Source organism: Melanotaenia boesemani, chromosome 6 (assembly GCF_017639745.1).
Source record: "Melanotaenia boesemani isolate fMelBoe1 chromosome 6, fMelBoe1.pri, whole genome shotgun sequence".
Classification (NCBI taxonomy): Eukaryota; Metazoa; Chordata; class Actinopteri; order Atheriniformes; family Melanotaeniidae; genus Melanotaenia; species Melanotaenia boesemani.
The window spans coordinates 39,215,618-39,230,107 of record NC_055687.1 but is presented as its reverse complement, the minus strand read 5'-3'; the positions used below and the strand labels follow the sequence as shown (position 1 = coordinate 39,230,107).

At 44.5% G+C, this 14,490-nt stretch overlaps 1 protein-coding gene across 2 annotated transcripts in view; it reads right to left on the bottom strand.

The window, feature by feature from the left end:
* The window catches only part of tgfb2 (transforming growth factor, beta 2), a 117,851-nt gene extending 103,720 nt beyond the window's left edge, over positions 1-14,131 (bottom strand). For both annotated transcript variants that reach the window (XR_006010800.1, XM_041988182.1), the window contains exon 1: positions 13,023-14,131. Coding sequence is in view for 1 of the 2 variants with exons in the window: in XM_041988182.1 (XP_041844116.1) it covers positions 13,023-13,368 (346 nt within the window). In the remaining variant the exon portion in view is untranslated. The remainder of the gene's footprint in view (positions 1-13,022) is intronic.
* Positions 14,132-14,490: the final 359 nt, after the last annotated feature.

The window sequence follows — 14,490 nt, the reverse complement described above, 5'->3', positions numbered from 1 at the left end:
GTTGCCTTTTTGAAAAGTCTGGTAACATCTGCGTCTCTAAAGGAGTTTTATTTAGCTGGCTGAGGGAAAAATGGCTCTTTGGATTGGAAAGGCTGCAGACCCCTGCACTAAACACATAAACAGGTTTAGCAGCAGTTTTCTCTTTAAACAGCAACAGTTAAACTATTTCTTCATATATATTTATAAAATCACATATTTATGATAAAGAAGGACAAAATGTTCAGGATTTACTAACTAAAAGGTAAAAAGTCAGCAGGATGAATTTAAAGCTGTGAAGCTGCTTCCTTCTAAACACAGAAGGACCAATATGTGATGAATATCAGCATCAGGTGAAAAGACAGAAAGCAGGATGAGAATCTCACAACTTCTAGATGGTGAGGAGAGAGAAATATTCACAATATGCACAATATCTTCCATCCATGCACCTTCACTGCTTCATTATCCAGATTTATGGATATAAAATCCTTTCATTCTGCAGCCTCTGCTACCGGGACTTAAGGGGTTAACATCTTGTTTCTGGGTGTAACGTCAGGTCTGTAGATGTAACTATAAACATGTGTGGTATCCACAGAAAGTCCAGAATCTCAGCTACCAGCTCAGTAAAACCATTTCTATCACCAACAAACACAGTTAAGACAACAATAATTTAAATACCAGGTTTACAAAGTACGAAACAATATGTAAACACAGATGATGTCTCCCTATGAACACGAACAAACGACTCCTCTACAGAAAGCTCAAATCTCACAGATTCCACAGCTGGAAGTTTCATCTCACTATGACCAAGATTCACCGAACCAGAGGCAGAAGAAGACCCGATTTATGCTTCACGTTTGTAAAAGTCAAAAAGCATGTCATACCTTAGCTGTCTTGTATAAATGAAAGCTGCATTTATTTAAAAAAATAAATTAAATGTTTCTCATTGTCTTTTGGGAACAGTTTTCTGTCCAAAAATCACGATTTTCTGCCATCTGCATGAGTTTAGACAAAGAGAATCATCGGTTCTTCTTCCTCTTTCTTAAGTTCCAGACAGAAAACATCTCTTCATTTTAATAAACCTGCTCTCTCCTGATTACATCAAACGGACCGCTGCAGCAGGAAAGGGAGACATGGACACCATGTTTCTGTGGTCAAAGATAGCGGCCAGCAAAAAAAAAAAAAAAAAAAAAAAAAAAAAAAATTTACGCACGATTAACAAAATTAACAGCGTTAATTAATTGTTGCGCTAATGCGTGATTAATGCGTTAACGTGCCCAGCCCTAATATATATATATACAGTATATATATATATCTATATGCCTATATATAGACATATATATATATATACAATAACGTAATGTATGCTACTCTGATGCTAAACTGACAGAACACAAGCTCCGGCACCGGTCGTACAGGGACCGGACGGCTTGTACAAGGGTTCCAGCACTCCATACTCCCAGAGTACCTTCCACAGGAGTCCCAGGGGACACGGTCGAACGCCTTCTCCAAGTCCACAAAGCACATGTAGACTGATTCAGTGGACTCCCATATCCCCTCCAAGACCCTGAAGAGAGTGTAGTGCTGGTCCACTGTTCCACGACCGGACAAAAACCACACTGCTCCTCCTCAATCCGCTGTTTGACTATACGATGGACCCTCCTCCCCAAGACCCCTGAATAGACCTTAGCAGGGAGGCTGAGGAGTGTGATCGCTCTGTGGTTGAAGCTAGGGTTGCTCGATTATGGGAAAAATTATAATCCCGATTATTTTGATAGAAGTAGAGATCTCGATTATTTAACACAATTAGAGAGAGAGAAAGAGAAACAGGGGGGTGGGGGGTGGGCAGAAAGTATGACATTTGAAGCCTTGTCTGTGGTAATCCAGACTAGTTTCCTTCCACCTGGTCCCACGTGGCTATTGTTGTGTGAACTGAGAACAGCGAGTCTGGACAAATGTCATCCGTGTCGATAAAAATGTAGCATGAAATTTGTATACGGCTCTACAGTGCAGCTTGACCACAGGTTCATAGCGGTGGCGAAACATTGGACTGTAGCCACATTCTTCACAACACCCTCATGACACTCATCATACAGAGCAGGCGAGGCACTCCACTAAAATGGTGATGAGATGGCAGTGATACCGTTTGTCCAAAGTGTTGATGATTTTATGTAATCCCGGGTTTTTCACTGTGTCAATTGAGCACTGGTCTTTGGCTAAAAAAAGTAATGTTTGTTTATAACGTTTGTTACCACTTTGTTTCTCTGGCAGTTGGTGGGTTATTTAGTCGCAACATTTCAGTCTAACTTGAGAGGTGTTGGCAACTCGTGGTGAATTAAACCAAAGCAGCTGGGGCTGTGGGAGGAGTCTGCAGCAGAGCACTGCAATGCAAGTGGCGCTCAATTTGCAACTAAAAAGAGCACAAGATTAAACTGAGAAAGAAGCAAAAAATCAGATCACTTCATTTTTTATGATCGTAATTGAGATTAAAATTCGATTAATCACCCAGTCCAAGCTGGAGCACTCCCTCACCCCAGTCTGCCAGTCCAGGGGCACTGTCCCCAATGTCCATGCGATGCTGCAGAGGCGTGTCAACCAAGACAGCCCTACAGTATCCAGAGCCTTAAGGAACTCTGGGCGGACCTCATCCACCCCCAGGGCCCTGTCACAGAGGAGCTTTTGAACCACCTCAGCTCCAGAGATAGGAGAGCTCACACCAGGGTCCCCGAACTCTGCATCCTCATCGAAAAACATGGTGGGATTGAAGAGGTCTTCGACATAGTCCCTTCACCAACCCACTACGTCCCGAGTGAAGGTCAGCAGTCCCCCATCCCCACTATACAAAGAGTTGATGGAGCACTGCTTCCTCCTCCTGAGCCACAGGATGGTGGACCAGAGTCTCCTCAAAGCTGTCCGGAAGTCATTCTCCATGTCCGGTCTAAACTCCTCCCATGCCTGAATTTTTGTCTCAGCGATCATGGAAGCTGTGTTCCTCTTAGCCTGCCGATACTCATCATTTGCCTCCAGAGTTCCACAGGCAAAAAAGGCTCCTTGGCTTGACGGCATCCCTCACTGCTGGTGTCCACCAATGGTTTTGGCTACAACAGACACTGTTGAGCTTAGGGCCACAGCTGTGGCTGGCCGCCTCAACAACAGAGGAACAGAACACAGCCCACTCGGACTCAATGACCCCCGCCTCACCTGGGATATGGTTGAAGCTCAGCAGGAGATGGGTGTTGAAACTCTTTCTGACAGGGGACTCCGCCAAACATTCGGGCAGCATGGCTCAGTGGGTAGAGGGGTCGTCGTGTAGCCCATGTGTGTGAATGGGTGAATGTGACGTACAATGTTAAGCGCTTTGGATAAAAGCGCTATATAAGTACAGATCATTTACCATTTACGTTCCCAGCAGACCCTCACACGCTTAGGTCTGCCAGGCTTGACCAGCATCCTCCCCCACCATCTGAGCCAACTTACCACTAGCGGGTGATAAGTCTTCACCCAAGTGTCCAAGACATGCGGCCACAAGTCCGATGATACAACTACAAAGTCGATCAATGAACTGTGGCCTAGAGTGTCCTGGTGCCAAGTGCACATGTGGACACTCTTATGTCTGAACAAGGTGTTCCTTAAGGACAATCCATGACGAGCACAGAAGTCCAACAACAAAACACCACTCAGATTTAGATCAGGTGGGCCATTACTCCCAATCACGCCCCTCAGGTCTCGCTGTCATTGCCTATGTGAGCACTGAAGTCCCCCAGCAGAACGAGTGAGTCCCCAGAAGGAAAGCTCTCCAACACTGCCTCCAAGGACTCTAAAAAGGGTGGGTCTGAACTGCTATTCGGTGCACAAGCACAAACAACATGGATCTCTTCCCGCAGTTTCTGTCAATCTGTGGTACCAATACAACTTTCAAGCTCTACTCTTCTCTCATGTCCCAGTGTCAGACATGCACATTGCCCTCTACCGTATCAGATGTGGAGCTTGGTCAGACTGGGGCTAAAGAATTAGAAGAAGAAGAGTGGCCACTCACGTTACTGTCCTGTGCCGCCTGGGATTGCGTATTCAAATTGCATTTTGCAACATGTTTTGCAGGGTAGCCATGAAAACAAAAAAGCAATGTCCTTTACGTTTTCTTTTTAGTTGTGTCATAAAAATAGCAGTTTTGAAGTTGAAAATAAAATGTAGTTTGGATGGTCTAATTTTCATTTTATTTCTGAGTCAAAAAATGCAGCTATATTCTGAAAATTAAAAAGCATTTCTGTTAATCCATTTTAAATTTAATTAAGGTACAGAAGGAGGAGCGCTGTAGGATAAGGAGCGCTGTAGAAACGGCTGCTCCGTCAGTCTGCCTGTTCTTTTGGATGGGTTGTACTGAAAACATGAATTTCCCTGCAAGGGATTAATAAAGTATTTCTGATTCTGATTCTGATTCTGAATCGCTTCCATAGTAATCAAGATCAGATCTAACTCTGGTGGCTCGTATCTCTTCTAAATCAGCCCATGCTGTCTGAACTGAATGCTAACCCTTGTCATGGATTCTACTGTGATTTCCCTTCAAACAATTTGGGAAGCAATCCAGGGAAATAAAGCAGATCTGACTGCTCATTTGATTCTAAAATTTCTAAAATTATGAATACTGAAACTGTATTAAATTTCATAGCTCTTTGTCTACTTTATGCGACCAAATAAAGGAACTCGAACCCCAAGTAAGCACAGATGAAGACAACGTTGCTGATGTGATCAAACATGTGGTTGACCTTGAGAAAGAAAACGCTAACCTGAGGGAATAAGAGGAAGATGCTGAAAACAGAAGTCGCTCATCCAATCTTCGTTTTGTCTGCATTCCAGAGCGGAGTGAAGGAAAACACTCTTTATTAAACAACAATTAAAAAACTTTATTAAACAACTTATTCCAGCTCTCCCTGGCCCGAGAGACTTTCTCTCTGTGCCTGAGAGAGACCTGCTCTGCCACTCGCATTTCCATTTCCAGATCTCCTCCCAAACCCATCCTGATGAAATTTCTTCATTTCCAGGACAAATTGAAGATCCTCCGACTGGCCAGGGAGAAAGCAGAACTCTACTACCAGGTGTCCCGAGTCCATATTTATCCTGATTTCAGTGCTGCTTTGGTTAAAACATAATGACAGTTTGATGCTGTAAAAAAATTCTTTGTGATGCTGGTATGAATCTTTGCTAGATCCTTCCATGTTACGAGTGATGATTAAGGGCAAACCAAGCTGCTCTGTTGCCCCATGGAAGTGGAGAACTTCCTTCGTTCTTCTCTCCCTTTGGATTGACTTCGTGATCATGTGTGTGGGTAGATCCGACCACGCTGTTTTGTTTGCCATAAATTGTTAATATGACATCTGGCTCAAATGTTTAAAATGGATGTTAGCCGCAAATCAAAGTGGCCAAGGCATTGCGCTCACTAAACTGATCATCATTGTCTCCTTTATTAGGCCCTAGCACCGAAGGCGGTGCGAAGGCCTATTGTAATGCAACCGTTTATTCTTATTCTTATTCTTATTATTATTCGTCCGTCAAATGAATTGCAGACTGGCAACACAAAACAGGAAGTCGGCCATTTTGGGTCAAAGTCACCATTTTGGCGTTTTACTGACCTCGCATTTGAACAAACTCCTTCTAGAGATATCATCGTATTGACACCAAAATGGCTCAGGATGTTCAGAATGCATGTGTGATCAAAAGTTACCAAAAACTTTCTCAAAGGAGTAACGGCGTAGAGGGGGCGTGGCCTCAAAGTTTGATGTCTCGCCATGAAAGACGAAATTGATATAACTCCCACATAAAACAACATTTCTGAACGAAAAGGGCCACGTATGATACTAGTCCATTCCTCAAGACATCTGCGTGGTCATTATTGGATTAGGAATAAGCCACGCCCCCTGGCGACAGGAAGTCATGTTTTTTACTCAAAGACCCACTTCTCTGACGTTTTGAACACAACCGGGGTCAAACTGGGTCAGACACCTGAAAACAAGTTGGTGATGATATCTGGTGAAAACTGTTGCTCTACGCTATAAGGTAAGACCGTAGCGCCATGGCGAACTTCGATAAGACGCCATGACATCATAAACCAAAATAACCCCTTCAATTTTCACCCAATCACCATCAAACTTATAGGGTTTAGTCATGGTCCGGTCCCGAACACACCCATATGACCACATCCGGTCTAGCCCTAAGCTCCGCCCACTTTCAACAGGAAGTGCTTTTTTTCTGATGCAGGGGTCCTTCTCCTCAGGCATGAACCCCAGACACTTGAAAGTGCTTCACAACAGGTCAAACCCTTTCATGATACCACAATAAAAATCTCAAGTTCCTTTGCCAAACGTAACCATGGCGAATATTGGTCCGACGCCATCAAACAGGAAGTACTTGTAACTCACCCGTTGTACCATCGATCTCCACCAAACTTGCCAGGAAGGATCGTAGTCAGACGTGGAACTGAGCCAAATTGATATATGCTGGAATACTTGCAATTTGGTTCCATAGCGCCCCCTACAAAATTTTAATCGACCAGCCCCGCCCACTACATGAACCGATGTGCGTGAAATTCACCACATTGATTTACCATGTCAGGCTGTACAAAATATCTTATTGGGCCTATAGGCTAATTTCAACAGGAAGTCGGCCATTTTAAAAAAAGTGTCATTTTTAGGGTGATTTTTGCCTGCTTCTTGCTATGCATTTGAATGAACTCCTCCTACAGATTTTATCGTATTTACCTCAAAATCACTCTGAATCTTCCAGAGGCATGTGTGATCAAAAGCTATCAAAAACTTTCTCAAAGGACAAAGGGCATGGCGGGGGCACGGCCTCAAACTTTGATATCTCGCCATGACAGACGAACCTGATATAACTTACATATAAACCAACCTATCTTCACCAAAATGGCCACGTATGATGTCGTTTCCATGCTGACCACATCTACATGTCCAGATGTTGTCAATGCTGTAGCCCCGTCCCGTGGAAACAGAAAGTACCTCATTTTTTACCATTGAAGACCTTACAAGCCTACTCAAACTCATCAATATCATTCTTGGAGTCCTCATCATCTAAAAGATCACAATCTCCTTACACCATAATGATTAAAATGGCTGCCTGGGAGGTTTCAGTCCCTCGCCATCAAACAGGAAGTGGCTACAACTCTGGACTCGGTTGACCAAAGGATGTGATATTTGGCATTTGTCATTAAAGTCCCAACCTCAACATGTTAGTACATTAAAAAACACTATAGCGCCACCTAGCGGCCATGTTGATATCTGCGGATCTTAAAACCATGCTTTTGTTTGTATTTATTTCACACAATTGGTAAGAACATGGTCACGGACACTTCTGATGTCATTATTGGGTACATTGATGTATGAGATGATGGTCAGAGAGAGACAATGACCACTGAAGGCAGAATACCTGGGGACGAGTGAGCATACGGCTGACAGTGAGAGCGACCGTGCTGGGGGAAGGAGGTTGCAAATGGTGCGGCGGTGCAATAGGCCGGAGTGGCGCCAGAGGTGCGAGGGCCTTCATCGCTGCTTGCAGCTTTAATTTCCTATTATAACCATAGTTCATTATATAATGAGGGTGTGTTGCCTGTATTTTGTTGGCTTATGATCTTGATTGATGGTCTATTCTCTGATTAATCCTTTTTACTGTTCTTAGTCTGTTAGTGCAGCCTATTTAAGTGCCTTAAAACTTATTTTAAAGTTTGTTTTTTGTGTTATTTGTTGTCTTGTTTGCTTGTTGGTGTGAGTGTGTGTGTGTGTGTGTGTGTGTGTGTGTGTGTGTGTGTGTGTGTGTGTGTGTGTGTGTGCGAGCATGTGTGTGTGCGTGCGTGTCTGTTCACTTGTCTCCATTTGCTATTGCTCCCCATCTCTGTTGTCTTCTCCTTTTGTCCCCCCATCTATTTCATTTACTCATACATCTCTTATAGTTATAATGGAACTAGCTAAAGGTCCACTGGTTATCCATCTAAATATCATGAGCCTTGCTCCATAAATAAATCTCCTTAGAGCCTGGGTTATTGCTTATAAACCTGATCAACCTTGTGTCCACTTGTTTTTTCCTTATTTATCATTGATCTTCCCCAGACCTGCAAATATTCTTCTGTCCATCTGTATGCTGATGATACGGTTTTCTACAGCTGTAATGCTGATCCTAGTGTATAGAGTTCTTTGCAGTCCAACTTTAATTTATTACAGACATGGTTTTATATGAATAAACTCTTATTATATAAAAAAGTCCTGTTGTATGGTGTTTGGTATATGTCATAGCCACCACTCATCCCTCTGTTAACTATTAAAACACTTGATGGCTCATGTCATGAGAGGGTTGATTCGTTTAAATATCTTGGTGTTTGGTTAAACTCGGAGCTTTCATTTGAGCCTCATATAGACCATCTAGTTAAGAAAAGCCAGGCCTGCTTGGGCTCATTGAGTGCCAGTGATTGCTTCTCTTTCCAAATTACAAAAAGATCAGTTTCGCAATTAATATTACCAATTATTGATCATGGAGATACTGTTTACATAAACACAACTGATATTATTTGCAACCCATCAATCCACTTTTTAAATTATTTTGTAGATTTTTTTTTTGTGTTCATTTAAAACTCATTGTTTTATGTATAATTCATTAAAGTGGCTTCACCCAAATCCAGAAGACTATCACTGGTTTCTGTTTATATTTAAATGTGTGTATTTTACATGCCCCTCTTTTCTGGTCCCCTGTACAACATCATACATACTTAGACACACTCAATACCCATACTTCATTTGTTGCTAGAATCCTTAAAGCTGTTGCCCGTTGGTCATTTCAGTATAGAGCCCCCCCCCCCCCCGACTGAAATAATCCTACACGTTCTCTTAGATCTATATAGACTCTTTTCAGTGTTTTAAATCTTTATTTTTTTCATCTTCAAACACCATGCGCATTATTCTAATTTATGGGTAACTTTATATTACTGTTGTTAATTCATGTTTGTTTTTAATTTGTTGTCTTTATTTATTTATTTATTTATTATTTCTTTAACTTCACAACTGTGTGGTGGGTGAGCAAGTTGTCCCTATTTTTTTTTTTTTTTTGTTTGTTTGTAATGTATTATGTTTGCTTGTATGTATATGTCATCTTATGTTATGTTATGTTCCTGTTTGTAATGTGTTGTGTATCTTTTGTTTTCATGGAAACCCTTGAAAACGAGATGTTGCATCTCAAGAGGCTGTACACTAAATAAATGTCAAATTTCAAATTTACAGAGGAACAGGTGCTGCCACAGGCCCCGCCCCCATCCAAAAGCACTCACTAGAGCCACGGTGCTCATGCAGCAGCACCCAGCTGTAGAGATAATAAAAACCTCGACAGCCTCGTGAAACACTTAGTCACATTGACCAGACTGCCATGAAATTGGCTTACTACATCAACAAACTGATTCATTCAGAAAGCGCTCCACCTGCTGGCTGCCAGCATGCGGTGCATTTTAAAATCAATATCTGCACTTCTATACAAATATTTGCAACAAAAACTTTCAATTTGCTATGAGGGCTAACAATAAGCAATACTAAAAAAATTGCTAGTAACTGAGGTAACATGTTCAAATAAACCATGATTTTAATTTGAGGTCATATGGCCCTGCCCTATTACAGCATCAGTCCCAGCTCCCAGCATCAGTCCCAATACCCAGCATTAGTCCCAACTCCCAGCATCAGTCCCAGCTCCCAGGATCAGTGCCAGCATCAGTCCCAGCTTGCAGCATCAGTCCCAGCTCGCAGCTGCAATCCCAGCTGGCAGCATCAGTCCCAGTTCACAGGACCAACTCACAACATCAGTCCCAGCATCAATTCCAGCTTCCAACACCAGTCCCAGCTCACAACATCAGTCCCAGCTCGAAGCATCAGTCCCAGCACGCAGCATCAGTCCCAGCTCCCATCATCAATCCCAACTCCCAGCATTAGTCTCAGCTCACAGCATCAGTCCCAGCTCCCAGCATCATTCCCATCGTCAGCCCATACTTCCAGCATTAGTCCCAGCTCCCAGCATCAGTCTCATCTTCCAGCGTCAGTCCCATCTCCCAGTATTAGTCCCAACTCCCAGCATCAATCCCAGCTCAGAGCATCAGTACCAGCTTCCAGCGTAAGTCTCAACTCACAGCATCAGTCTCAGCTCTCAGCATAAGTCCCATCAACAGCCCTAGCTTGCAGCATCACTCCCAGCTTCCATTATCAGTCCCAACTCCCAGCAGTAGTCCCATTAGCAGGTCCAGCTTGGAGCAGCAGTCCCAGCTCCCAGCATTAGTCCCAGCTTCCCGTATTAGTCTCAGCTCGCAGCATCAGTTCCAGCTCCCAGAATTAGTCCCAAATCCCAGCATCAGTTCCAGCATCAGTCCCGACTCCCAGCATCAGATCCAGCTTATAGCATCAGTCCCAGGTCCCAGCATTAGTCCCAGCTTCCAGCATCAGACCCAACTTCCAGGATCAGTCCCATCTTCCAGCATTAGTCCCAGCTTCCAGCATCATTCCCAGCTCCCAGCATTAGTCCCAACATCAGTTTCAGCTTCAAGCATCTATTCCAACTCCCAGCATCAATCCCATCTTCCATCATAAGTCCCAACTCCCAGCATCAGTCACAGCATTAGTCCCAGCTTCCAGCATCAGTCCCACCTTCCACCATCAGTCCCAACTCCCAGCATTAGATCCAGCTTCCAGCATCAATCTCATCTCCCAGCATTAGTCTCAGCTCACAGGCATCAGATCCAGCTTCCAGCATCAGTCCCAACTCCAAGCATTAGTCCCAACTCCCAGCATCAGTCCCAGCATCAGTTCCAGCTTCCAGCATCAGTCCCAACTCCTGGCATTAGTCCCAGCATCAGTTCCACCTTCTATCATCAATCCCAAATCCCAGCATCAGTTCCAGCATCAGTCCCAACTCCCAGCATCAGATCCAGCTTATAGCATCAGTCCCAGGTCCCAGCATCAGTCCCAGCTTCCAGCATCAGTCCCAACTCCTAGCATCAGTCCCACCTCCCAGCATTAGTCTTAACTCCTAACATTAGTCCCAACTCCCAGCATCAGTCAAAGCATCGGTTCCAGCTTCCAGCATCAATCCCAACTCCCAGCATCAGTCCTACCTTTCATCATCAGTCCCAATTGCCAGCATTAATCCTAACTCCCAGCATTAGTCCCAGCATCAGTTGCAGCATCAGTTCCAGCTTCCAGCATCAATCCCAAATCCCAGCATCAGTTCCAGCATCGGTCCCAACTCCCAGCATCAGTCCCACCTTCCACCATCAGTCCCAACTCCCAGCATCAGATCAAGCTTCCAGCATCAATCCCATCTCCCAGCATTAGTCCCAACTCCCAGCATCAGTCACAGCATCAGTTCCAGCTTCCAGCATCAATCCCAAATCCCAGAATCAGTTCCAGCATCGGTCCCAACTCCCAGCATCAGTCCCACCTTCCACCATCAGTCCCAACTCCCAGCATCAGATCAAGCTTCCAGCATCAATCCCATCTCCCAGCATTAGTCTCAGCTCACAGGATCACTCATATCATCAGCCCCAGCTTCCAGCATCAGTACCAACTCCCAGTATTGGTCTCAGCTCACAGCATCAGATCCAGCTCCCAGCATCAGTCCCAACTCCAAGCATTAGTCCCAACTCCCAGCATCAGTCCCAGCATCAGTTCCAGCTTCCAGCATGAATCCCAAATCCCAGCATCATTCCCATCAACAGCCCCAGATTCCAGCATTTGTCCCAACTCCCAATATCAGTCCCACCTTCCAGCATCAGTCCCAACTCCCAGTATTAGCCCCAGCTTTCAGCATCAGCCCCAGCTGTCATCATCAGCCCCAGCTTCCAGGATCATTCCCATTATAAGCCCCAGCTTCCGGCATCAGTCCCAGTTCCCTGCATCGGTCCCACCTTGCAGCATCAGTCCCAGCTCCCAGCATTAGTCCCAGCATTAAATTCCAAATCCCAACATTGGTCTCAGGTCACAGCATCAGCCCCAGCTTCCAGCATCAGTCCCAACTCCCAACATTAGTCCCAACTCCCAGCATCAGTCCCACCCTCCATCATCAGTCCCAACCCCCCCCAAAAAAATCCCCCTGCCTATACTTGTGCACATGCTCCCTAAAACAAAATGCTGTCATTTAAATCACATTTTCTAATCATGACAACCTACCCCATGAAAGCATGTAACACCTGTCCCCAAGTGCAATATCCATGAGCTAGCTAGCCATAAAGTTAATAACTAAAACATTACCACATATAATCTGCTTGAAAAACAGCTAAACAGACACATGATCAGCACGATATATGTTTAAGGAGTTCAACTACAAAGCAAGCTATATAGTCTCAGAAATAATTTGAGGGAAAAAAATCCTTTCTTACCTCAAAATTATATTTTTCCTCATAAATTTTTGCTCTCTGAGAGAGAGAGAGAGAGAGAGAGAGAGAGAGAGAGAGAGAGAATAAATATATGTATAGGTTTTAATAGGGTATGTGTGTACAGTATAGTTTTGTTTTGTCTTTCTGTTGGTCTCATTTAGGGACAGAAAGTTTGGGTTGTGGACGTGGCCTGTTGTGTTAATGTGATTAGTTGTTTGTGTTTAACTATTTTGTTCCTTACTGTTTTTCTTGTTCTTAATAAAGATTTGACTAAATTAGAAAAGGTTCTGTTGTTCTTCACCATGACAGTGAAAGAAAGAAAACAGCTGTCAGATGTTGATGGAAGCAGATCTGCTAAACCAGCAAGGCATGATGGGAAAACTTTTCCAAAACAATCACAAACACACGTGACAGCACATATTTGCTGAGTTTTAGTTTTTCATGCACAAAGCAACAACACAAAAACACACCTGCACAGCTCTTCTGTAGACAGCCGAACCAGAACCAGAACCTGAGACATGACGTTCTGACACGTCAGGACCGGGTTTTGGTCTGCAGAAACCCCGCTGACCCAACAAGGACGGCGATTACAGCACAGAAGGTTGTTGTGAGGAAACAGACACAGAAGCGCGCACACACTTACTCTCTGCTGGGTATGCAGGCTGCATGTCGATTTTGTGCACCTCCTTGGCGTAATACTCCTCCTCGCTCCGCTGCCTCTCGCACGTCGCGGCCCGCTCGTTGGCCTTCTCCTGTAGCAGATCCCGAGTGCTGTTGTAAATGGCGACTATGTCCCGGGACACCGCCTCCGGTTCGGGGAAGTCCTCCGGGGGGCTGGTAAGCTTGAGCTTGCTCAGGATCTGCCCTCGGATGGCCTCGATCCGTTTCTTCCTGAACTGCTCCACGTCCAGCGTGCTGCATGTGGACAGACTGAGGACCACAGCTGCGAGGTCCAGAGTGAGGAAGAGACTGACCACAAACACGTTCATCTTCTCATCCAGCCTCTTCCCACAAAATACAAAAAAAAAAAAAGAAAAAAAAAACGGTTCTGTCCAAGTTCTGACTGCTCGATACCGTTCACTCTGTCAGCATGATGGCAGAACGAGCACCACAACCAGAAAGTTTCTGATAATTTCTCCTCTCAGCGTGGATCGTTTCCCGGCTAACGTGAGCTCCAAGTCAGGATGCGTAAAGGCGCAAACGACTGCTGCCACATCTGGACCTGCGCTCACAAAGCGGATGAGGATCCTGTGGAAGCCTGAAGGGGAAGTACCGTCTACAGGACTCGCAGCTCTGTAGTACACCTCCAACCAGTGGCCGGGGATCCGAGGAGATCTGTCAGGCTGCAGTCTGCACACGGGCCGATTGTTTACCCAAACATCCAAACTCTGAGCTGCCGTCCACAGCCACGCTCACAGCTTTTTTTTAAGTTTAGCTTCTGCATTAAAATCAAATATCCGTTCAAAGCTGTGATTCCTGAAAAAAATAACGTAAATTTAAACTCCCCTAAGAAGAGAAAACTACGGGCTGAGTTTACGCGTCCTGCAGGAGGAGCGTCTCGGCCCTCAGAGCTGCTGCGGATCGGACACCGCTGCTCCCCTCACCAGTTTCACACCACGGGCGTGCTTGTCACTTTTCAGGGCCGGGAACTTCTTCATTTCTCCAGTTTGAGACCAGTTATTGTGAGCGGACTGTTCGCAGGCTCACTGTGCCAAATGGGACAGCGCTGCGACGTCTGGAACGTTGGCTTCTCAGACGTCATGACGCACGTTCTTAAAGCTTGTCAGCTTAACGCTGTATGCTGTAGAGGAGGAGTATTCAGCCAAAATTTAAAGAGGTCCAGTTAGTGAAAAACTTATGGAGCCAAGGTCCGAAAGACGATTATATATATATATAGATATATATATATATATATATATATATATATATATACTGTATCCAAGTATATACAGTTCACAGTCCTTGGCAGCCAGGAGTCTAAAGGAGATCAATCTGACTCGTCATGAACCTCAACAACCCAACAAACTCTAGACCAGAGCTTTAATTCATTAATTGAAACAATTATTAATTAACTACATACAGAATTGAACTAGAGCTGCAGCAGCTTTAGT